This window comes from Malus domestica, chromosome 05 (assembly GCF_042453785.1).
Source record: "Malus domestica chromosome 05, GDT2T_hap1".
Lineage (NCBI taxonomy): Eukaryota > Viridiplantae > Streptophyta > Magnoliopsida > Rosales > Rosaceae > Malus > Malus domestica.
Window position 1 is genome coordinate 33,383,415 of NC_091665.1, and position 26,416 is coordinate 33,409,830.

Genomic DNA, 26,416 nt, shown 5'->3' on the forward strand with positions numbered 1-26,416 from the left:
GAATATAAAAGAAAAAGAGCAAATACTATCTCTACAAGTTCAACCATCTCACCAAGTGTTCCAAGTGTTCCTGAAACTCCTCAAACGAATAAAGGAAAAGGAATTGTGGTAATATTTTAAACTCAAATGAATGAACTTTAAATTTCAATGAGGATAATATGATATTGGACTTTAAAAATGTCATGTTTATATTGTATTTTTGCTTACAGATTCAATGAGGATTGTTGTCGGAACTTGGGCGTTGGAATTTGAAATTTATTGCGGATGTGTGCAATCTGTGAAATCTGTGTATGTGCAAACTGCAATCTGTGAAATCTGTGTCTATGCAAACTGCAATCTGTATTCTGTGCAATTTTTTTCAAACTGCAATCTATGCTTTTTTTTTTCAATCTGTGCAATCTGTGCACTGCAAAATGCAAACTGCAATCTGTGCAGTTTTTTCAAACTGCAATTTGTGGAATCTGTAATTTGTGGAATCTGTTCTGTGCAGTTTTTTCAAACTGCAATTTGTGGAATGTGGTATCTGTGAAATCTGTGAAAATCTGTGAAATTTGTGAAATCTGTGAAATTTGTTTTATGCAGTTTTTTTTCAATCTGTACAATTTGTGCAGTTTTTTTCAAACTGCAATCTGTGCAATAAAAAACTGCAATCTGTGCAGTAAAAAACTGCAATCTGCAATCTGTGAAATTTGTGGAATCTGTGAAATCTGTGAAAATCTGTGAAATTTGTGAAATCTGTGAAATTTGTGGAATTTGTTTTATGCATTTTTTTTCAATCTGTACAATTTGTGCAGTTTTTTTCAAACTGCAATCTATGCAATAAAAAACTGCAATCTGTGCAGTTTTTCAATCTGTGCAGTAAAAAACTGCAATCTGCAATCTGTGCAGTTTTTCAATCTGTGTAGTTAAAAACTGCAATCTGTGCAGTAAAAAAACTGCAATCTGTGCAGTTTGTGAGAAACTGCAATTTGTGCAGTTTTTTCAAACTGCAATTTGTGTGCAGGAAACATTTTTAAACAGGAAAAAAAAAAAAACCTGTGTACCCGGACCGAACCGGCCCGTTTCAACCGGGCCGGGTAAGGTCCGGTTCCTATTTTCAAAATTGTAATGCCCCGGCCCGGCCCGCCCCGTCTCCTTTAATTACGGGTCCGGTCCGGTCCCTTCAAAAATGGGCCCGGCCCGGCCCGTGCCCAGCCCTAATCTCGAATGTGTCCACCAAGGAAGAAAAATAGAATATCTCCATTCTGCTGTCCGTTGACTACTGCCCCTTTAGTTTTCCCTCTCAACATTTGTCTATAAATACGCACACACACCAGCCACTACTACCTCCTCCACCAACCACAGCTTCATATCTAAGCTAACCTTCTACAACCCTTTTGCAAATTTGTATCAAACAATTTAGATTTCATTAATTTACTTATTTGTAGGATTATTTTTGTTTTGAAACAATTGAACAATGTTGTTTTAGAATTTTAAGATTATAAGTGCTTAGGGTGTAATGATTTTACTACTTAGGATTTGCATTAGAAGGAAAATTAAATGGAAACTGGATCTCTGTTTATGTTTTCGGGGTTAATATTATGTTCGCTTTTAAAACATAGTTGATTAAGATTTCATGTCACGGTTTCGGGTTTAAGGTTTGTGATGTATATTTAGAAAGATATAAGCAGAAGGTCTGAACTTGCTCAAAACAATGTATATTAATTTTCCTGTTTTTTTGGGATGTGAAATGCAGATATATGATATTGGGAGGAAGCTGTGGACAACCAAAGGAGAAGAACAGGATGCAGCAAACAAAGAATTTGTTAAAGGAACAGAAATCACTCAATCTGTACAAGGTGGATAGCAGGAATGTAGCATGTGGATGCACATTCCTGGACAGTTTGGACAGCTGCATGAGGATACCAAAATCCTTGTCAGAAAAGGTTTGCACATGGTGGATGCACAACATGGACGTGTCAGTTACATCATGGGCAGCAAGGATGCAGCAAGGATGCCCATTCCCTTTTATATTTAATTATTGCATGCGTGCTATCATTGTATGTATATATATATTAGCTCTTTTCATTTAGGACAGATTTGAATAATAAGAGCATTCTTCCATTCCAATTTCATATGGTATCAGAGCACCTTCCTGGTGCCTGAAACGCTTCCGCTCAATCTCGTTATTCATCATGAGTGACGAAGAAACTCCTAAACACAAACCACAACTCACAACAACAATGGACATCACTGATCCATTCTACATCCATCACTCGGATCACCCGAGTCTACACCTTGTTTCCAAACCACTAGATGGTGACAATTATTCCACATGGAGTCGTGCAATGACAATCAGCCTCAGCGCCAAGAACAAGCTCGGTTTTGTGGATGGTTCAATAGAAGCCCCGCCAAAAACCGACGCCAAATATTCCCTTTGGAAACGGTGCAATGATATGGTTCTCTCATGGGTCGTTAGTTCTGTTGGTAATGATTTGATGAGCAGCGTCCTATACACGGATTCACCTTCTGAGATATGGGAGGATTTGAAGGAACGTTTCTCGCAAGGAAATGTTTCTCGCATTTTTCAAATTAAAAGAGAGATCATTGAACATCGACAGCGTCAACAGTCCATATCGGCATACTATACTAAACTCAAAGGACTTTGGGATGAACTAGCGTCCTACAATACAATTCCAGCCTGCACATGTGGAACGATGAAAGCGATCAATGAAAGAGAACAACAGGAACAGGTTATTCAATTTCTCATGGGACTGGATGACTCTTATTCGGCTGTTCGTGGACAAATCCTCTTAATGCAGCCACTACCAAACATTCGTAAGGTATATTCTTTGACTTTACAAGAAGAAAAACAAAGAGAGGTGGCAGAAGGTGGTGAAAGTAACACTACACATGCCATGCACGTATCCAAGACCACCTGGAATAAGTCTCGCAAACCGAACAATGGTGGCAAGACAAACACTGGTAAGGTTTTTCATTGTACTTACTGCGATGGAAATACCCATACAGTTGATTACTGTTTCTACCTTCATGGCTTTCCTCCTGGCCACAAGTTTCACGGGAAGGACGTAAAGCCTCCAAACAAAACCAGGCGCGCAGCAGCCAATAATGCCCACAAAGAAGAAGCCAAGTCGAGCACTACCAAAGAACCTGTTGATTTGAAATTCACAGTGGACGAGATCAACCAAATCAAAGCTATTCTTCGTGGTGATAGTAAAAACCAGGTTTTTGCAAATGCAGCAGGTATACCTAATGCACGATGCTATTCTTTTTCCACAAACAATCCAGATTCTTGGATTATTGACAGTGGTGCTACAGATCACATCTCTTCTTCTTTCAATTTAAACGACAAAAGGAGCCCACATTCTTCCTCCGTCAATTTACCAAATGGGTCACAAGCACAAATTTCTTGCCTTGGTTCACTCAAACTCACTCCAAATTTAGACCTAAAAGATGTCCTTTGTGTCCCTGGTTTTCGAGTTAACCTGATGTCAGTTAGCAAAGCTACTCGGGGATTAAATTGTTTGATCATTTTCTTCCCTACTTTTTGTCTCTTACAGGATTTGGCAACGAAGAAGATGATTGGATTGGGGAAGGAGCGTGATGGCCTGTATTACCTAGTCCCAGTCCAAGAAGACTTCGCCCTTCGACAGACTAAGCCTGGGGTTGTTGCTGCTTCTGCATCCGCACCATCCAACGTCTGGCACCAACGCCTTGGACATCTTTCCACTGGTCCAGCCCGTGTTTTATCTAGTTCCATTCCTGATATTTCTTTTAATTTTGATTCTCATTGTGATGTTTGTCCAGTAGCCAAACAAACAAGGTTACCTTTTCCCTTAAGTTCTACTTCTAGTCTACAACCTTTCGAGTTAATACATTGTGATATTTGGGGTCCGCATCGTTTGCCCTCTTCATCAGGTGCTAGATACTTCTTAACTATTGTTGACGATTACTCCCGATTTACTTGGCTTTTTCTCATGAATTTAAAATCTGAAACACAAGAGAAAATCAAACTGTTTTTTGCTTATGTCAACACTCAATTTCAGCGTCAAGTTAAACAAGTATGCACTGATAATGGTGCAGAATTCCTATCCATGCGTTCATTCTTTGCCAACTCAGGAACTGTTTTCCAACATACTTGTCCACACACACCTCAACAAAATGGGGTGGTGGAGCGTAAACATCGGCATCTCCTTAATGTAGGTCGTGCACTTCGTTTTCAAGCAAATCTTCCCCTCAAATTTTGGGGAGAAAGTCTTCTCACTGCCACTTATCTCATCAATCGCACACCCACCATCGTTTTATCAAAAAAAACACCCTATGAAATGCTCTACACACGCTCACCCACTTATATGCACTTACGGGTTTTTGGTTGCCTTTGCTATGCTACACACACCTCCCCTAAACACAAGTTTGGTGTCAGGGCTCACAAATGTCTCTTTGTTGGTTATCCTTCTGGACAAAAGGGGTATCGTCTCTACAATCTTCACACTCATCAATTTTTTACTAGCCGTGATGTGGTTTTTCATGAACACATCTTTCCTTTTACTCATCATCCTCCCGACACCCAACCTGATGAAGTTGTGCCCGTCGTTCATCTTCCCCTCACCGACACCATCTCAGATTCTTCCACCTTTTCACAAGAACCCTCATCTCCCACCATCTCTAGTCCAACCGCTTCTCCTCCTTCACCTGCCGTCCCTTTTCCACCATCACCTGTGTCGCCCCTATCCTCTCTTCCTTCTCCACGCCCTGTCAACTCTATCTCACCACCACCTTCCCTTGGTCGCGGCCTCCGCCCCAAGCAACCTTCTGTCTTATTGAAGGATTATGACTGTTCACAGGTCACCACGTCGCCTTCCACGTCCACGTCTTCTTCGCGGTCAGGTACTCACTATCTCCTCTCTCATTATCTCTCTTCTTCCCATTTATCACCATCTCACCAAGTGTTTATCAATACCATCACTCGTAGCGTCGAACCTACTTCTTTTGCCCAGGCCAACCTTGATCCTCGTTGGCAAGCTGCCATGCAGTCTGAACTTGCTGCACTTGAACAAAACCATACCTGGACACTCACTTCCCTGCCTCCTGGCAAACGTGCTATCGGCAGCAAGTGGGTTTACAAGATCAAACATCGCTCTGATGGCTCCATAGAGCGCTATAAAGCGCGTTTGGTTGTCAAAGGTTACACGCAAATTGAAGGCCTAGACTATTCTGAAACATTTGCACCGGTGGCCAAACTTACCACTGTTCGTTGTTTATTAGCCGTGGCTGCTCAACGCCACTGGCCCCTCCACCAGCTCGATGTCCAGAATGCTTTTCTCCATGGTGATTTGGACGAAGAAGTTTTCATGTCTCCACCTCCTGGACTTCGTCGACAAGGGGAGAACTTGGTTTGTCGACTCCATAAATCCCTCTATGGCTTGAAGCAGGCTTCCCGTCAATGGTTTTCAAAATTTTCTCAAGCCATTCAACTCGTGGGGTTCAAACAATCAACTGCAGACTACTCATTGTTCACCTGCACTACTGCCCATTCCATTACAGTGGTTCTCATCTATGTTGATGACATGATCATTACAGGGAACAACCATGAGGCTATTCAACGTTTAAAACAATTTCTTCATCATCAGTTTCGCATTAAGGACCTCGGACATCTCAAATATTTTCTTGGGATCGAAGTGGCTCGTTCACAACAAGGCATTTCTATCTCACAAAGGAAATATATTTTGGACATACTGGACGATGCTGGACTATTAGGGGCATGTCCGGTGGATTTTCCCATGGAACAAGATTTGAAGTTGAGGCCAACGGATGGTGAGTTATTGAAGGATCCAACCAGATATAGAAGGATCGTGGGACGACTCATTTACCTCACCATAACAAGGCCAGATATCACATTTTCTGTCCAAAATCTTAGCCAGTTCATGAACCAACCACGCAAGCCTCATCTTGAAGCTGCTATACGAGTCTTGAAATACCTCAAAGGGACTCCAGGACAAGGTCTATTTTTTCCATCTACAGATGCATTACAATTGAGTGGTTACTGTGATGCTTCATGGGCATCATGTCTAACGACTAGAAGGTCCGTGACAGGTTATTGTGTGTTTTTAGGGAAATCACTTATCTCCTGGAAGACTAAAAAACAACATACGGTTTCACGATCGTCTGCAGAGGCAGAATATAGATCAATGGCTGCAATCACTTGTGAACTTACATGGCTTCGTTATCTGTTACAAGATTTACAGGTCTCCCATGTAGCTCCAGCTCATGTTTACTGTGACAATAAGGCAGCTTTACACATTGCAGCTAATCCAGTATTCCACGAGCGAACTAAACATATCGAATTAGATTGTCACTTGGTCCGAGAAAAGTTACATTCAGGAATGATTGCAACAAGGTTCACACCTTCAAAGCATCAGTTGGCCGACATATTTACAAAAGCGTTAGGAAAGGCAACGTTTCATTCTCTTCTCAGCAAGTTGGGCATCCAAAACATTCATGCTCCAACTTGAGGGGGAGTGTTAAAGGAACAGAAATCACTCAATCTGTACAAGGTGGATAGCAGGAATGTAGCATGTGGATGCACATTCCTGGACAGTTTGGACAGCTGCATGAGGATACCAAAATCCTTGTCAGAAAGGGTTTGCACATGGTGGATGCACAACATGGACGTGTCAGTTACATCATGGGCAGCAAGGATGCAGCAAGGATGCCCATTCCCTTTTATATTTAATTATTGCATGCGTGCTATCATTGTATGTATATATATATTAGCTGTTTTCATTTAGGACAGATTTGAATAATAAGAGCATTCTTCCATTCCAATTTCATAGAATTTCGCGACTGCATCGACGTGTTAGAAGGAGAGCTCGAAGACAAGCCCTTCTTTGAGGGGGAGACCCTCGGATTCGTGGACGTGGCGCTTATTCCATTCTATAGCTAGTTTCTTGTGTATGAAAAATTTGGCAACTTCAGTGTTGAGACAGAGCACCCAAAGTTTATTGCCTGGGCCAAGAGGTGCACGGAGAAGGAAAGCGTGTCCAAGTCGCTTCCCGAGCAGGAAAAGGTCTACGATTTTGTCACACTTATAAGGAAAAAGTTTGGAATTGATAGATTTTGCTAGCTCATTTGGTTTTTTCTGTATTTCAAGATTCAACCTCTTTTGGGTTGTTGAAATAGAATAAAAGGGCACTTGACCAAGCCTTGTACTGTACGAGCACTTTATTGTGTCTCTGGTCATATGTTTATTTTGCTTCTCTAGTCAAATTATTATACTGTCGTCAACTTATTATGGTAAGGAATCTAAATCTACTTCATCAAATTTCCTATTTTGTAACCAGTCCATATCGAACGGTAAATTATTGGTTGTCACCAGTTGCATTTAATCATGAGTTTATCTCTCTTATCAAGTGACAAAGATTCATAGTTGTATGCAACCAATTATACAGTGAATTTTCTCCTATCCAACTTTGACTTAACATTTTTCAGTCCCATGAGAGCATGTGCAGCAGACACAACAAAGGATCTTACGTGAACATCTCGACAGAAAACCAAACTGAAAAGGACATGAACTAAAAGAACGCATCCTAACAGTCATCAAAAGATTTTTTTTTTAACATCTCATACACCATTTTAAGGTCAGCAAGAGATTTCGACATGCTCTCCCTCTGCAAGCACCTATTTGCCCATGCAATGATCTTGGCACTCTGCTTCTATGCTTAAGTTTCCACAGCTCTCAAATACATAAAACCTCTTCCGACTCCGCCATTGTTGTCTTGACGCACAAACTTCTTGCAGATGAATTTGCTTCTTGCCAATATCTGACACCTGCGTTTCAGTCTCACTTATATTGGCCGATTCTTATTTCATAACCGGTATGAAATCAGTCAATAATATCTTCTACATATACATTTTTGTTCCTGTAATTTGTTTCATATTTCATTTTCGTCCATACAGTGCACACTTGGTCAACAACTGATTTGTTCATTCCTATACGAACCTACATCATGGGATCCCATGCACATAAGTTACGCATGAATTGGATATAATCTTGGGCAATCGGCTACAATACACATGTTTTGACATTTGGTTGCACCATTGATTACACTTTCTAAAATTGCTCTTTTGATCAATTTTGCATGTTAAAAATTCATAGTGCTCTTCATTAATCAGAAAGGAGGCAAAAATACAGCGAGGCTCTAATGACACCGCCATTTCGATATTGAACCACCACTCAGACTAGAACACCACAATGACACCACAATTACACTTCAAGAAAAAACAACCAAAACCTTATTTTCAAAGAACTCCATTTAACAAAAAGGGACTTACATTTCAATTTGATTTAAACCAAAATTCTTAGGATTTTGAACCACCAGTGCAACAATAACAATCTGACGACCCACAACGACACTCCAATGATACTCCCCATTTTCTAATTTGAACTAGCACAACTACAACAACAATCTGATGAAGCCACAACGACACTCCAATGATACTCCCCTTTTTATGATTTTGAACCAACATAGCCACAACAACAACCTGTTGATGCCACAACGACACACCCCCATTTTTTGATTTCGAACCACCTCAGCCACAACACTTTGTTCAAGGAACCCTCTCCTTCTTCATTCCCTAACTACCACAACCAAATTTCAAATACAAAAAATAAAAAAATTGGGCTAAAGCAAGATGAAAGAAAGAGAGAGAGAGAGAGAGAGAGGAAGAAGAAGAATGGATATGGGAGGTGGAGAAATAAGAAGCTTACCTCCTTTCATGGTGTTCCAGATGATATATACCGCTCCACATTTGATTAGTCAAGACAGCGCAATCGAAGAATGGATTTGTGAGTGTTGGTGGTTTTTTATTTTTATTTTTTATCAATGAAGGACATGATGACCAATGAAAAGATCAACGAAGGGTAGTGTGGACTTTTCACAGGAAAAATTGATCAAATGAACAATTTTTTAAGAGTGGTGTTATGCCCACCCCAATGTCTTATCTCCCCATCCATCTTATATTTACACCCACCATAAAAAAAGAAAAAAAAAATATAAACTCTATTCCCACCCACCATTATTTCCAAAATAACCCTTGCTTTAAAAAGTAATTATAGTTGCCCTATAATATTTTGAGGTCATAATTAGATCTATCCTCTAACAAAATCACTAAACTAAAAGCTAGTGACAGTAACTCATAAGTAAATATTACTATAAAAGCGACCAAGAGTGATAGTAAAACTTATGCGAAATACATATTTATAGTCGAGGTCAGATCTGCTCCATGTCAAGGCTCCTTACCGAACTTGACCCAAATTAGGACAATAGCACAAAGGTAAATAACTCAAAATCAGGGGTAAGTTACACAAACTTACAACCAAGGCCCAAAATACCCAAAGCAAAACGGGGCCAACCAAACACACCAAAACAAGCCCAACCAAAAGTTGGGACCGAAGAAAACAGAAAACTAGAAACACTGCTGCCGCGGCAGTGCTTGAGACTATTATAGTAATAACTCAAAAGAATTAAAGTATGAGCTCGAGGTGGGTCCCGACACAAAGACTCCACCTGCTTGTTCAATTTCGTCAACCAAAAATTGATATCTTTTCCAGCAAGAAAATAGAATCATTATAAAACAATATATCGTCCGACTATTAGAACACGTATTATATTATATTATTACAAATCAACATAAATTAACAACGAAAGCTAGGAAATGCAGATTTGATGTCGAGCGCAGTGACATAATCACCATCCAATTGGAAGACTCTCGAATATCATCTCCATGTCCGGAGTCTTTGACGACTGCTTCTCCTCTGCATTTTCTGTCTATAACTACGCGATCTGCTAGTCTGTTTCTACCACCACTACTCACACTCACAATCGCAGCTTTTTGTAACCTTAGAAACTTTGTTCAAATCTGATCAACCTTCAATGGCGGATGAGGTGGTGTTGCTGGATTTCTGGCCAAGCCCATTTGGGATGAGACTGAGGATTGCTCTGGCTGAGAAGGGCATTGTGTATGAGTACAAAGATGAGGATATTTGGAACAAGAGCCCACTGTTGCTGCAGATGAACCCGGTTCACAAGAAGATCCCGGTTCTCATTCACAATGGAAAGCCCGTCTGTGAGTCCCTCATTGCGCTTCAGTACATTGATGAGGTTTGGAATGATAAGGCTCCGCTCTTGCCCTCCGACTCTTACCTCAGAGCCCAGGCCAGGTTCTGGGCTGACTTCGTCGACAAGAAGGTGATTTTTACTCATTAATTTACTTACTTATTTGTAGTATTTTTGTTTTGTTTTGAATATGAATTATAAGATTGTAATGATTTTACTACTTAGGGTTTGTATTAGAAGGAAAATTAAACGGAAACTGGATCTCTGTTTATGTTTTCGGGGTTAATAGTATGTTCGCTTTTAAAATATAGTTCACTAAGATTTCATGTTACGGTTCCGGGTCTAAGGTTTAGGGATTGTGAATTTGTGATGTATATATTAGAAAGATATAAGCAGAGGATCTGAACTTGCTCAAAATAATTATTAATTTTCTTGGAATTTTGGGATGGTGAAATGCAGATATATGAGATTGGGAGGAAGCTGTGGACAACCAAAGGAGAAGAACAGGATGCAGTAAAAAAAGAATTTCTCGACTGCATTGGCGTGTTAGAAAGAGAGCTTGGAGACAAGCCTTTCTTTGGGGGGAATACCCTCGGATTCGTGGACGTGGCGCTTATTCCATACTATAGCTGGTTTCTTGTGTATGAGAAATTTGGCAACTTTAGTGTTGAGGCAGAGCACCCAGAATTTATTGCCTGGGTTAAGAGGTGCATGGAGAAGAAGAGCGTGTCCAAGTCGCTTCCCGAGCAGGAAAAGGTCTACGATTTTGTTATGCTTGTAAGGAAAAAGCATGGAATTTAGTAGATTTTGGTGGAAGCCTGCAAGAAGCAATTGATGATCAATGTCATTCCATCTTGTTCGGTCGTATGGTTGTTCTGTCTTTCAAGATTCAACTTGTTTTGGGTTGTTGAATAAGAATAAAAGGGCACTTGACCAAGCCTTGTACTGTACGAGGCACTTTATTGTGCCTCTGGTCGTACGTTTATTTTGCTTTTGTCGTCAAGTTATCACACTTGTCAACTTGTTATGTAAGGGATCTAAATCTACTTTATCAAATTTCTTATTTTGCAAGCACTTCATATCGACCAAACGGATTATTGGTTGTCACCAGTTGTATTTAATTATGAGTCTATCTCTCTTATTAGGTGATAATGATTCAAAGTTAATTGATCAATTCTTGTTTCACAACCATATAGAATCAACCAGTAATATCTTCTACATGTACATTTTTGTTCCTGTAATATGATTCATATTTCATTTTCGTCAATACAATGCACCCCCGGTCAACAAGTGACTTGTCCGTACCTATATGAACCTACTGTTAGAGTATGAGTGTGATTCTTACAGTTTAGTAATAATCATTGTTATTTTAGATTGGTACAAAGAGGTCTTAATGTGTTTATAAGAGTTAATTCAACTTTGGTTTGGATTGAAACTCTACTGTTGGCTTGAGAATAGAACTCATACTTATACAAGGATTTGGTCTTGTATTCCTTGTAGGATTGTAATAGGGCAATCTATGTTTAGTATAAAAACATAAGCCATTGCTCTCACAAAACATATGCTCAATATTGAACTAAGACCTATTGTTAGTTTGAGTACTTTTGGTTTTGCAAGAGAGGAGAAGGTGCACTGTTTAGAAGTCTGCTTTGGCTTCTTCTTCTGCTGCTTTTACGGGTTAGTTTGTCATTGTGTTTATTAAATTGTGATTTTAATACTTATATAAATTTGTGGTTCATGAGCTTAATCTCTTAACTTATATTTTGATGAGTTTAATCTTATACCTACTTCATGAGATCCCCATGCACATAAGTTTAAGTTATGCATTAATTTGATATAATCTTGGGCAATTAGCCACAGTAGATATGTTTCGATATTTGATTGCATTTTTTATTACACTTTCTAAAAAATTGCTCTTTTGATCAATTTTGCTGTGAAAAGTGCCCTTCATTAATAAAAAAAGGGTGCAACAATATAGACACCCAACTTCCAACGAGACCTCCCTTCGTTTTTTATGTTTAACTACCACTTAGACAACACCACAATGATGCCACAACTACACTCTAATTATTAAAAAAAAAAAAGACTAAAAACTCATTTTCAAAAACTTCATTAACCAAAAAGGACTTACATTTCAATTTGATTTAAACCAAAAGCCTCAGGATTTTGAACAACCACTGCAACAACAATAATCTGAGAAGCTACAAACTCCAACGATACTCCCCATTTTATGATTATGAACCCAGCACAACCATAACAACAATCTAATGACACCACAACGATGCACCTCCTTTTATGATTTTGAACCAACACAACCACAACAACAATCTAATGACGTCCAAATGATACACCCCCATTTTTTTATTTTGAACAACCTCAGCCGCAATAATTCATTGAAGGAACCCTCACCCTCTTCATTCCCCAACCACCAAAACCAAATTTTGAATCCAAAAACCGAATAATGAGCTAAAGCAAGAAGAGAGAGAGGAAGAAGAAGAAGAATGGATCAGAGAGGTGGAGCAATAAGAAGCTCACCAACTTCCATGGTGTTCTAGATGTTCTTTGCCGCTCCAAATTTGATTAGTCAAAGAGGAGCAACCAAAGAATGGATCTGAGAATGGATTTGAGAGTGTCGTTGGGTGTTGGTGGGGTTTTTTTTTTATCAATGAAGGGCAGTATAAACTTTTTACAGGCAAAATTGATCAAAAGAGCAATTTAAAAAAAAAAGTGTGATCAAAAGTCCAACCACATGTCAAAACATGTCAAATGTGGCTAATTGCAATATAATCTTCTAAGGGCATAATTGATCTAGCCTCTAACAAAACCACTAAAGCTAGTGATGATAACTCATAAGTTATATTGGCCAAAACATCGACCGACGACTTATTACCATAAAAGCAGTCAAGCATGATAGTAGCCCATATTGCGAAATAAATTTATACTTATAGTCGAGGTCATATGTACTCCTCGTCGAGGCTTCTGACCGAACTTGATTTTCTTGTGCTATTAATTGTCGACACTTTTGTTATTATTGTGGTGTGATTGTTGTCACTTACCATTACTGAGTTAGAGACCTATGAGTTGATCGGTAAATATAATTTAAAAGTGTGTTTTCACCAATGTAATATATATATATATATATATATATATATATATATATATATATATATAAATGGTTTCTCTAGCATTACACTCTAAAGAAATTGGATCCTCGCCGGATCCTCTTTGTGAGGATTTTGGGAATCCTCAAATCACATTCGTTCATCATACATCGTGTGGTAAAAAATTATTATAATTTTTTATATTTAAAATTGAATATAAACAATACTTGACAAAAATTGACCGCACAATATACAATAAATAGATGTGATTTTGGTAAGTTCTCCAATGCGAGAAAGCCACATAACTCAAATGATCGAATGCTTGAAGATTAACTAGGCATCAAATGGTCAGGGGCAGCAACCACTTTTGCACTTAACAGTTCGCTCATCTGACACTTCATCTTCAACAGCTCCGATCTCGGTAGCTCCATCCTCGACTGCTCCATCTACGGTAGCTGAGAAATCAAAATCAAGCAGTTTCCTTATTTTTGGCAAGCAGCACAAGCAATGGCCCCTACCACACCACCTCCTTGGCCCATGCCAAGCCTACTCCTGACCCCTACCAGCCGACGTGCCGCACCACCTCGACGACTGCCCCGTGGCAGCACCTTCCAAGAAGAAGACAATGAGAATTAAGTTTTTCTTACATTGGTGCGGCGTGAAGAAGACAAAGAAATCAACGGAAGACAGTTCTTTGCACGGGCAAGCAAAGAAGAGTGCTAGGGGAGGGGGAACAAATATTCTCTAGTTTTCTCTCTTTCTTGTAGGGATAAATAATTGCCCTCCAAAGTTGATTTAATCCCCTACTTAAGGTAGGCTTAAATAGGCTTTGAAGGTGATTTATTTCCCTTTCCTAGAAGAATCTAATTCCAAGTCCAAGAGAGAATCTACATCAAAGTTGGAGATCTCTACAACTACTGCCCTTTCCTGCGAGCAGCCCAGCAGGTGTGGGGGCAGCAAAAAATAATCAAGAGACGACACGTGGATTTTTGGGCAGAAGGGACCAAATTATCCTTGAGGAGCACCAGAATTCTTACGCGAGAGCAGTGGACAATCATCCCACAATCAAGTCAAAAGTGCCCAAAATAGTTATTTATTCAAAACCTATTTCATCCATCTTCTCCACAAGGTAACCCCCAAAACATTCATTTTAAATTATGTTAATTAGCCAATTAATAGATTTATTACCTAATTAATCTATTAATGGCTAATTAAATTACCAATTAACTACAAAATACACTCAAAAACACCACAAAGGGCTGGCCACCTACTCCCCCAAGGAGGCCCACCATGCCTTATATGTATACTACCCCATTTTCTCTAAAAACCTAGGTCTACATTCTTGCTAAATACTCAAAATTCTCCAAACACCACTTTTCCCTCAAAATTCTAACTTTGGCATTGAAGGTTCTTTGGCCAAAGAGTCCCCCCCCCCGCCCCATTCATCGTGGGCACGTGAGACTATTGGCCTTGACCTAAGGTGTTATTTGTTTTGTAGGTACAATTTTGTTCAAGAACAAGGAGGAAGAAATTTGCGTGTACAGACATGACATATGATTATCTTACTTGTAAACAAGAAAATAGTTAGGCTTTTTTCTAACGTTTTTATGAGTGGTATCAGAACCATTGGGGGAGACGAAGGTTGCAGAACCATTGGAATTTCTTATCAATCTAGGGTTTCTTTCCCTTTTAATTATATTTTTAATTTTCCAAATTTTAATTTTTTTTTCAGTTATATTTTATCTTTAATATTAGTTAAAATTCACATAAGTATCCATGTCATTTAATGAATAAATAAGAACCATTGGATGCTATGTAATCAAAAGGCTTAAAAAAATGTAAAAGCATTTGTCCCTTGATCCTATCTCATATATATAATTTATGGTTTCTCTAGCATTACACTTATAAAAAATTGGATCCTCGCCGGATCCTCAAATCACATCCGTTCATCGTACAACGTGCAGTAAAAAAATTTTGTAAATTTTTTTATTTAAAATTAAATATAAACATCCTGACGAAAACTGATCGCACGATATACAATGAATGAATGTGATTGTAGGATCTTAACAAACAATGCGGAGTTTTAGGTAAAATGACTCAAAAGAATTAAAGTATCAACTAGAGGTGGGTCCTGACACAAAGACTACCTCCTTGTACAAGTTCGTCTACCTAAAATTGATATCTTTTACACCAAGAATTTAGAATTATTATAAGGGAATATATTCATATGCTATAGTCCGACTAATAAAAACACGTATTATATATTATTGCAAATCAACATGCATTAACAAAGAAATATAAAAGGAAAATGCCGGATTTGATGTCGAGAGCATTGACATAATCGCCGTCCAATTCGAAGATTCTCGAATCTATATGTACAAGAAAGGAAGAGAGCTTGAATATCTCCATGTCCGGAGTCTTGGACGGCTGCTTCTCCTCTGCATTTTATGTCTATAAATACTCAAGGGGTGTGCTATCCACACACCCCATTTTACTTCTCACACACCTCTTGATGATTTCTGTCCGTTGATCTTCTTCAATTCATCCGATCTGACGGCCGAAAATTAAAAAGGTGTGTGAGAAGTAAAATGGGGTGTGTGGATATCACACCCCATACTCAATCTGCTAGTCTGCTTCTACACGCACTACTCACAGTCACAGTCACCGCTTTTTGTAACCTTAGAAATTTTGTTCAAATCTGATCAGCCTTCAATGGCGGATGAGGTGGTGTTGTTGGATTTCTGGCCAAGCCCATTTGGGATAAGACTGAGGATTGCTCTGGCTGAGAAGGGCATTGTGTATGAGTACAAAGATGAGGACTTGTGGAACAAGAGCCCACTGTTGCTGCAGATGAACCCGGTTCACAAGAAGATCCGGGTTCTCATTCACAATGGAAAACCGGTCTCCGAGTCCCTCATTGCTCTTCAGTACATTGACGAAGTTTGGAATCATAAGGCTCCACTCTTGCCCTCTGACTCTTACCTCAGAGCCCAGGCCAGGTTCTGGGCTGACTTCGTCGACAAGAAGGTGATTTTTACTCATTAATTTACTTATTTGCTGTATTTTTGTTTTGTTTTGAATATTTTTGGTTTGAAACAATTGAAAACATGGGAAATAGAACATCTGGTTATATTTTTTATGTTTAAATGTTGAGAGTATCTAGCATAAGTGCTTAAAACCTCACGCGTTGCTAATTCATTTTTGGTTAAATGCTTACGGATATTTGAGCTGGTAATTAAAACAATGTTGTTTTAGAATTTTAAGATTAGAAGTGTTTAGGGTGTAACGGTTTTACCATTTAGGATTTGTATTAGAAGGAAAGCTAAATGGAAACTAGATCTCTGTTTATGTTTTCAAGGTTAATATTACGCTCGCTTTTAAAACATAGTTAATTAAGGTTTCATGTTACAGTTTCGGGTTTAAGGTTTAAGGTTTGTGATGTATATTTAAAAGGGGAGACTTTGGATGCGGTCCCTAGTTATGAACAATCTTTGACTGAAACCTTATTGGTTTTCAATTTTTGATCCAAGTCCCTGAAATTAATTGATAATTTATTTCTATGTACGTTACTATATTTTTTTAATTAAAAATTAAAATTTATAGTTGTTTATAGTAATGAGATTTTAAATAAAAAACCATAATTTGTGGGATTAAAAATATTAAAATATAAATATACTATTGTGTGTGTGTGTGTGTGTGTAAACATGGGTACATTCATAAAAATAACCAAAAAATTATTGTATCAAAACATGGATACATTCTTCAAAATGGGTACATTTAGCAAAAAAAAAAAATGGGTACAAATAAATAAAAAAATATGGGTACAATACAAATAAAACTTTAAAAAATATGGGCACAAAAAGAATTTAATATATGGGTACAAATTAAAACTGAAAGGAAAATTGGTACAAATTAAAAAAGGGTTGCAAATTAAAAATGGGTACAAACTAAAAATAAAAATATATGATAAAAAATTTAGCCATAAGTATAAATATACTAATTGTAACATTTTTAATATTAAATGAATATATTTAGAAATAAAAAATATTTTATTATTGAAATAATTAATGATATTATTAATACAAAGGACCTTGATCAAAAATTGAAAAGTAATAAGGTTTTAATCAATAGAGTAGTAAAAATAAGGATGAAAACCTAATTACTCCATTTAAAAGATATCAGCGGAAGATCTGAACTTGCTCAAAACAATGTATATTAATTTCCCTGAATTTTTGGGGATGTGAAATGCAGATGTATGAGATTGGGAGGAAGCTTTGGGCAACCAAAGGAGAAGAACAGGATGCAGCAAAAAAAGAATTTCTCGACTGCATTGGCGTGTTAGAAAGAGAGCTTGGAGACAAGCCTTTCTTTGGGGGGAATACCCTCGGATTCGTGGACGTGACGCTTATTCCGTACTATAGCTGGTTTCTTGTGTATGAAAAATTTGGCAACTTTAGTGTTGAGGCAGAGCACCCAGAATTTATTGCCTGGGTTAAGAGGTGCATGGAGAAGGAGAGCGTGTCCAAGTCGCTTCCCGAGCAGGAAAAGGTCTACGATTACGCCATGCTTATAAGGAAAAAGCTTGGAATTGCATAGATTTTGGTGGAAGCCTGCAAGAAGCTAGTGATGATCAGTGTCATTCCAACTTGTTTGGTCGTGTGGTTGTTCTGTCTTTCAAGATTCAACCCGTTTTGGGTTGATGAATTAGAATAAAAGGGCACTTGACAAGCTTTGTACTGTAAGAGACACTTTATTGTGCCTCTGGTCGTATGTTTATTTTACTTCTGTAGTCAACTTATCACACGTGTCAACTTGTTATGTAAGGGATCTAAATCTACTTGATCAAGTTTCTTATTTTGTAACCACTTCATATCCCACGATGGATTATTGGTTGTCACCAATTGTGTTTAATTATGTGTCTCTCTCTTATCAGGTAACAAAGACCTAAATTTATTGGTCAATTCTTGTTTCATAACCGTACAGAATCAACCAGTAATATCTTCTACATATACATTTATGTTACTGTAATTTGATTCATAAATCATTTGTGTCAATACAGTGCACACTTGGTCAACAAGTGACTTGTCCGTACCTATATGAACGTACTTCATGAGATCCCCGTGCACATAAGTTTAAGTTTATGCATAATTTGATACAATCTTGGGCAATTAGCCACAATAGACATGTTGCGATATTTGGTTGCACTTTTGATTACGCTCCCTAAAAATTGCTCTTTTGATGAATTCTGCCTGTGAAAAGTTCATAGTGCCCTTCATTAATCGAAAAGGGTACAACAATACGACCCCCCTCCTCGCCTTTTGTGACGTTGAACCACCACTTAGACAACACCACAATGATGCCACAACTACACCCCAATAATTTAAAAAAAAAAAACAACCAAAAACTCAATTTCGAAGAACCTGATTTAACCAAAAAGGACTTACATTTTAATTTGATTTAAACAAAAAGTCTCAGGATTTTGAACAACCACTGCAACAACAATAATCTGAGAAGCTACAACGACACTACAACGATACTCCCCATTTTATGATTTTGAAACCAACATAACCATAACAACAATCCAATGACACCACAATGATGCTCCTCCTTTTATGAATTTGAACCAACATAATCACAACAACAATCTAATGACGTCCAAATGATACATCCCCATTTTTTTATTTTGAACCACCTCAGCCGTAATAATTCATTGAAGAACCCTCACCTTCTTCATTCCCCAACCACCAAAACAAAATTTCGAACCCAAAAATCGAATATGAGCTAAGGCAAGATGTGAGAGAGAGAGAGAGAGAGAGAGAGAGAGAGAGAGAGAGAGAGAAGAATAAGAAGAAGAACGGATCAGAGAGGTGGAGTAATGAGAAACTGAGTCTTGTTGGGTGTTGTTGGTTTTTTCATCAATGAAGGGCAGTATGGGCTTTTCACATGCAAAATTGATCAAAAGAGCAATTTTTAAAAAATGGGATAAAAAGTGCAACCACATATCAAAACTTGTCTAACGTGGCTAATTGCAATATAATCTTCTAAGGTCATAATTGAATCCAACCTCTTAACAAAACCACTAAAGCTAGTGATGGTAACTCATAAGTTATATTGGCCAATACATCGACCGACGACTTATTACTATAAAAACAGTTAAGCATGATAGTAACTGACACGCCCTGATCTTGATGTCCGAGGGACATTAGGATGGTCACGTGCTGGTCGACACCCGAGGGTGACGAAAGCCATTTAATGAATGCATGTGCTAAGAACATGTAAAACATGTGTATAAATTTTGTGCGTGACTATGCAAGTAATACTCAAATATACGTCTTACAAAATACCGTAGTAATATTCAATTGCCAACAATGAATATAATGCTAATGCTTGACATGTTCAGAGCATACATGTAATTCATAGTACAAGCGGAAGATAAAATAGAGAGGTGTTATTACAATAGAAGTCAAAGTAGAGAGAATGATGCGGTATCACTGGTAGGGGAATGTGTCGTATGTCGGATCGTATTCCTCGTTCCTATGTCCTGATGGGGTGCAAAACAACCATGAGTGGACTAAGCTGATATATATGTAATAAAATAGTTATTCAACATACTAACCCCCAAAGTTTTAGGAAAACTAATAGCATAATAGGTGATAGATTTGCCGAAAACCCTAGCTTGCCATAAGACCTTTCATAAAACATATATCGTATATGGTATGCTAACTAGTGGTATCAGTATCGCCCGAAGGCATATAGAACTCTTCCTTCACAAGTATCAATCACCAGTAGGCTCATACAGCACCCAACCCGAAGGTCAATATAAGTATCATCGGCCGTAGGCAGGACAGTGACCACTAGATATGCACAAAAGCAGTGAATATACTCTTTCCAAACATAGGTACATATATCTCAAAATCATCTTCAGAGTATAAAGTCATCCATCATCTATACTATAAAGAAGTGAGTGAAAGCATGTTTTAAATAGTATATAGTCATCCATCATATACACTACAAAGAACATCAGTTCAATAAAATATGATATTTCAAAATATTCGCAGTAAGCATAATATCTCATAAAATGTTTCATAAAATGTAATCATTAAATCATGCTTTTCATGTATGTATTTATACTATTAAAACATGCATTTTAGAAGGAGTCTACTCACAGATACTTTGTTGTCATAGAGCCGTAAGAAATAAGAAAGATGAAATCGCTGTTAATAATTGCACCTAAGCATATAAAGGGTACAATTAATAAAACTATACTCAAAAGATTGAATTTCAAAAAAACGGACGTCATAAAACCTAAAAGGGGACCTCGGGTACCCCTACGTGCCTCACGCGCCGCCGTGGGTCGCTGAAAAATTCGTCGGCACCGGTGCCCCTTCACACACAGGCCCACACGCCTTCACTCGTTGCCTGGGGTTCCTAGGTTCTCTGGTTTTGGGCCTGAGCTTTGGGCTTGGGTCGAACGGTTTCTAAGCTTAAAAGATTGGGCCTTATGGGCCGAAGGCCTAAGGGCTTGGAGTCCAAGGGTTTTCAAAAGGGTTGGGGTCTTAGGGTTAACGGGCCAGAGGCCCAATTTCCACTCGGTCTCAGCGCCGGTTCTTTGGGGTTTTTGGGTTAGGGTTTCAAGGGAATTGGGCTCAAATGCAACAACCCAAAGACACAAATCTACACAACCCTAAGGGCCTGGGTTTGGTGGGTTAATGGGTTGGGCTTTAAGGCCCGACCCAAAGCTTTTGGCTAAAGGACTTAGGCTTGGGGTTTTGGGTCTAGTCGACCCAATAGCCTGGTTTCGACGGAAAAAGGAAGCCGGAGCTTCCAAAGCTTCGATCGGCCTCGATCTTCTACTCTAGATGCAATATACCATCAAATGGTGGCCGGAGTTGGCCGGAATCTGTGTTCAAAGGTCACGGGCTCGCCGAGGAGTTTTTGGGTGGACTTTGGGTGTCTCGTGCTTCACAGAGACGAGGGAGAGAGAGAGGGAGAGGGAGCCAACAATGGTGATGGTGGTGTACACGTTGGGGATGTTTTGGGGTGTGTGAGTGTTTCTGTGTCTCGTCGGAGAGAAGAGAGGGTGAACTGTGAGAGAGATCCAAGACTGAGATAGAGAGTGAAAGTGAGAGAGAGAGCTTGGGGAGAGGAGAGAGAAAGAGGTAGTGGGTGAGTAGTTGCCACGTGGCAAGCAGAGAGAGGTGGAGAAGTTTAGAAAATCTGAAAAATAGGATTTTGATTGGGTAAGGATAGGGGACTAGAATGTAAATTTCAATAAATCTTTAGGGAAATTGTGAAATTTACAATAATTTGGGGGTGGGGTTTAATAGTAACCCATATTGCGAGATAAATTTATTCTTATAGTTGAGGTCATAAATTTATTCTTATAGTCGAGGTCATATCTACTCCTCGTCTAGGCTTCTTGCCGAACTTGATTTTCTTATGCTATTAATTGTCCATACTTTTGTTATTATTATGGTGTGACTGTTCTCACTTACTTTTACTGGGTTAGAGACCTATGAGTTGATTGGTGAATATAATTTAAATTTGTGTTTTTCACCAATGTAATATATATATATAAAGGTTCTAAAAAACGCTAGGCGTTAGTCGGGTGCCGGGCTGGCGCCTAGGCAAGTTTAAGTAAACTTCTTGTATATCTTCTAAATAAGTGCATATTGACACTGCATTGAACTTGTATATCATGCATCCAAATGTAAAAACAAAGTGTTAAATGACATAACAAGTTCAATATGGCATCACTATACACGTGTTAAATGATATAACAACTTTCTAAAGATGTGCCATATTTTGTATATCTTGTTTATCACTAGGCAGATTTAGGTAATCCTCCCAACCTTCATATTTAGTTGACTAATACATCAACTCTTTATTAATTAAAATACTAAATAACATAACTTAAATGAACAACAACTAAAAAAAAAAGAAAAGCAAAATACAAGAAGTAAAATACATATTAACGTAAGATAATAACTAATATTAAACCCTTGAAAATGGATAAACATATTTAACACCAGACTCTCGATACCATTGCTACAATAACTCTTGGGTATGAATATTATATTAATATTTAGAAAATAGATTACTTTAGTCTAAATAAGGCTTTTCAATTGCACTATACAAACGAACAGTGTTTTGAACCACATTTCAGTTTATTTACAAGATTGCCACTCGAATGCTTTTAACCACCTTTCACTTAATTTACAAAATTGCCACTTAGGCTTAAAAACCTATTTTCAGCCGTTGTTTGCATTTAATGTTTGACTCAATAACAGAGAGGGGAGGGGTACATCACGCCTGACAAATTGGAGAGAGACAATCGCTTCCATTTTTTACTCGAAGATAGCTGGGTGTGCCTCTGGCGAGCGGAGAGAGGGGGATAGAGCGACTACAGAGGAGGGAGACACAGAGCCTGACAAATTGGAGATAGATGAGAGCTACGGGTATGGACTGAGTGAGAGAGATATTTAGGTAGGTGCTCTGCCAGGCTCTTTCTGCCGCTAATCTTGATGCACACGTGTTGATGATCGTGGGAAGGGAAGAACGGTGGTAAAGTTGGCATTTTCCATTTCCTTCTCAAACCCTCATTGCCTCTTCCGTCTCGTAGACCTTGCGAGAATGACGGTCTCGCCTCCATCCTATCCTCGAGTTGTCGCCGTCTCTCTTCTTTAGGTAGGGTGTTGTGCGTGTGCGGTCATGCTTGATGATCATGGAAGCCAGTGATTTAGCTTTTCTATGACATAGCCTCGACTCTGCTTCCATCTCCATTTTCTCTCCTCGCCTTGTCTCTCAGAAATCACCAACAAGCTTAAAAACCACCAAGCCGTTAGAAATCTCTTTGATTCTCTCTCAGAAACTACGAAGCACAACGACCTCTTGTTGAAAAACCGTGAAATTAGTCCCACTTCGAAGGAAATTTTAAGCCCGTAAAAGCCTTGGTTTCCTGGTGAGTTCTCCAGCCGATTTGGAGTGGGTAATTTTGTGATTTGCAGTTTATTTTGGGAAATGATTGACGGGTTTGCAGTTCATTTTACCATTTCTAGAATATTTGCAGTTTATTTTGGGGGTTTACACTAAAATTAAGGAAGCATATATGAACGCAAAGGCTCGAGGATGTACGACAACTTGGATATGATAGGGTACAAGCTATGACATTTTTGCAAATTCAGTTTTTTTTTTCTTTTCATTTTAGGGGTTTTTTTTTTTACTATTTAGTTTTTGGGTTTTGTCTAATTTTTGTGGTCTGCTTTATAGATTGTTCTCTTTGGAAGCTTCTTTCCAGCCTTGCGCTTCTTCTTGCCTGGTGCCTTCTCATTGAATATTGGAGAATTAAACCACATGTGTGTGTGTTTTGTCGATGTAAGAGGAGAACGACATAAGAACATTCATCTTTATATATATATATTGTGCTTTTTCTAACCCATCAATTTCTTTTGAGTCAACCAAATAGTCCCAACTTACAATTTATGTTGTGAAGTATAATTGTTTGAAAAATTAAGTATGCATGTATATTTTATGTAAGCATAAATTTAATGATTTACAAAAACTTTTAATTGTTCCATCCTAAATATCTTCCTTTATTCTTGATGCCATGCTACTTGCTCGACCCTTTCTTGCATCAGTTGTGTCACCTAAAATTAAAATGAAATGAAATAGTTTCCCTAAATGCTTAATGTTGTGAATGCTCTATACTCATGTGTTTTACAGACGCTCAGTTCAAAAGAACTAGTTGCTGCTTGGGTGAGAGGTGTATAATTTCATTAAAAAAAAAAAAAACTTTTTTGGTTGTTGGTGGTGGTTTATCTGTATTTGATTGGTAATTTCAACATTTGATGATTCAATAATATTTTGAACTTCCATTTCTATTGTCAGAAGATAACGTCTCCATCTCGATTCTGCATGATCAAAATGTACGTTTGGCTAAGACATCCATGCTTTTACAAGTAGAGAGGAAGCTGCAATTAGAAACAACGTTGAGTGACATTTAAGTCTTCATTTGACAAAAAAATAAAAAAAATAAAAAAATAAAACATAAAAACTTGGATTCTGATATCTATATTTGTTGTTTTATTCTATTGACAATTCGTTGTTTGATTGGTTTTGTTGCTTTCCTCCACTTCTTAACTCATATTCATTAATCTACCTATTTTATTTGGGTGATAAGTTCACTCTTTTAATCTTATTAGCTAAATGAAGATATAGGGTGTGGTTTTGTTAATGGCGGTGGATGATCTGGATGAAAGTATGTATCTTGGAGATTTTTTTGCTTACATATGTTTAGGCCCGGATTGAAGAAGTTTTGTGGAATGAGATTCTTATCAGATTCTTATACAAAATTGTTTCTCTGTTTATGGCAGGTAATAAATGTGGTCCAACCAATGGCTGATAAAATGTCATTGTATATATGCTTTTGTCGATTTCTGCTACGATAATGAGGGAATCCAGCGGATCGAGGCCAGTCGATCTGAGGTTTGTGCTCCTCTATCCCTTTCTTTCTCTCTTTCTGTGAATTTCTTGAAATTGACGACGCACGTTCTGATTCTTGATGTGTTTGGGAGAGGAGAAAGCTCTAGATTAGCTTTGATCACTTGAATTTTTTCTTATTTAGTTCAGCACAGTCGGACTACATAATCCTACCATTGGGCTATTTCTAGGGAGGGTTTATGTTTACTTTTGTTAGTATGTTGACAGTTTGGTATGTCTATCATATTGATGGAACTAAATTGTGAGTTAATTATCGTTTAGGTTGTTAATAGTGTTTGTACAGTTAAGACAACATGTGTGCTTTATGCAGAAAGTTCAAAGGTTTCTGTTCCTGGCTTTAGTTTTAATGTCGAATAATCATTGTTTGATTACATTGTAGTATTAGTATGTTATCTTAATGATTTCATATGCTTCTCTTTACGTTAATTGTGTTGGATTTCTACATTTTTGGCTTTTGTTTTCTTTAATTAAATGAAGTTTGTAATGTATTTGGACAGGTACCAATCTTCTTAATGAAGATTAGAGCAATCAAATGGAGCTTCATAGGATAAGTTTGTGAGGGTGAGTTTTTTTTTTTTTTTTTTTTTTGTTACTGTATTTTTCTCCTTCGTGGCATGCTTCTTGATGGTTTTACTTTTACTTAAGTCTTCATTTCGGTTCCTTGCCCAGGTTATACAAAACTCAGTTGGTGTAAACCTTGCTGTAGATGTATGGAGTCTTGGGTGCATTGTCTTGGACATGGCTACGACAAAAACCACATTGGAGCCAGTATAAAGGGGTATGAATTTAAATCTGAAACGAATACTTTTGTATATTTGGTTTTGTAGTTAATTTCACCTTCTGGGTTTATGCTGGGTTTTAGTACAATTTTAAAGGGAGATATAATCCGGTGAGGTTTCTCAAGTCCATGCAGAAGGCAGGGCTCTATGCTCACCTTCGCATTGGCCCTTATGTTTGTGTTGAGTGGAACTTTGGGTAATTCTTTTTCTCTAGATCTATAATTTTGGCTTTTTTTCTTTCTTATTTTTTAGGATTTTCCACTCTCATTCTATTTTCCTCTCCTAATTTTAGAAAAAAAGTATTTAATTTCTCTGATTGTGTGGTTTGTAGGGGTTTTCCTATTTGGCATAGGCAAGTTTTGATTTTTACTTTTCTTTTTTCTCACAGGGGGCTCTCGGAGAAGCATGTAATGGAGACACCACTTCTGTCATTATCTTTGGAAGTATTTGATGGTCGACTGGATGATCCTATTAGCGTGTCCATCCGAGGAGGTTTGTATTCATCTTTCCACTTTTTTGGGAAAAATGTTTAGAAATCATAAAGATGCTTTTGAAGATAGGTAAGCAACAATTTCTAAAATTTTAGTGTAATCTTTTTTCATTATGAAGTTCTTCTAATGGTAATTAGTGATTTCAAACAAATTCTGTGAAGTGAAAAGTGAAATTTTGTATGTTTATCATTCCAATTTATCTTTATGCAGACTTTTTCTGTTGAATGGAAAACATACGTTTTTTTGTCTTTGTTTTTTTATTTTTTAGTTTATTGGTTGATTCATTTTATGATTGTTGATATGCAAGATGCAAAGATAATTTCTTTGTTTCTATATATTGTTACTATAAGGGGTGGTTTGGGAGTGAGGTGCTTAAAAAAAATGCACCCATGAAAAAAAGTTGTTAGGGTTTTAGGTGTTTGGTAAACTAA

General features: G+C 37.9%; 2 protein-coding genes and 1 long non-coding RNA gene across 3 annotated transcripts; all 3 read left to right on the top strand.

The window, feature by feature from the left end:
- Window positions 1-9,654: 9,654 nt before the first annotated feature.
- On the top strand, window positions 9,655-11,189 carry LOC103424010 (probable glutathione S-transferase). The gene is made up of 2 exons (XM_008362076.4): window positions 9,655-10,247; window positions 10,575-11,189. Exons 1-2 carry the CDS (start codon window positions 9,933-9,935, stop codon window positions 10,914-10,916), a joined length of 657 nt encoding a protein of 218 aa, XP_008360298.2. The 5' UTR covers window positions 9,655-9,932; the 3' UTR covers window positions 10,917-11,189.
- A 4,646-nt stretch (window positions 11,190-15,835) lies between these two features.
- On the top strand, window positions 15,836-18,081 carry LOC103454097 (probable glutathione S-transferase). The gene is made up of 2 exons (XM_008393684.4): window positions 15,836-16,243; window positions 17,468-18,081. Exons 1-2 carry the CDS (start codon window positions 15,929-15,931, stop codon window positions 17,810-17,812), a joined length of 660 nt encoding a protein of 219 aa, XP_008391906.1. The 5' UTR covers window positions 15,836-15,928; the 3' UTR covers window positions 17,813-18,081.
- A 4,466-nt stretch (window positions 18,082-22,547) lies between these two features.
- On the top strand, window positions 22,548-23,616 carry LOC139196512 (uncharacterized). Its single transcript, XR_011581511.1, has 3 exons — window positions 22,548-23,200; window positions 23,286-23,370; window positions 23,486-23,616. It is a non-coding gene; the product is annotated as an uncharacterized lncRNA (long non-coding RNA).
- Window positions 23,617-26,416: the final 2,800 nt, after the last annotated feature.

Bases quoted from the DNA above. Each gene is read 5' to 3' on its own strand.
- LOC103424010 (XM_008362076.4), top strand. From the start codon at position 9,933: ATGGCGGATGAGGTGGTGTTGCTGGATTTCTGGCCAAGCCCATTTGGG. The intron at 10,248-10,574 runs GTGATTTTTACT...GGTGAAATGCAG, and splicing joins CTGACTTCGTCGACAAGAAG to ATATATGAGATTGGGAGGAA.
- LOC103454097 (XM_008393684.4), top strand. From the start codon at position 15,929: ATGGCGGATGAGGTGGTGTTGTTGGATTTCTGGCCAAGCCCATTTGGG. The intron at 16,244-17,467 runs GTGATTTTTACT...TGTGAAATGCAG, and splicing joins CTGACTTCGTCGACAAGAAG to ATGTATGAGATTGGGAGGAA.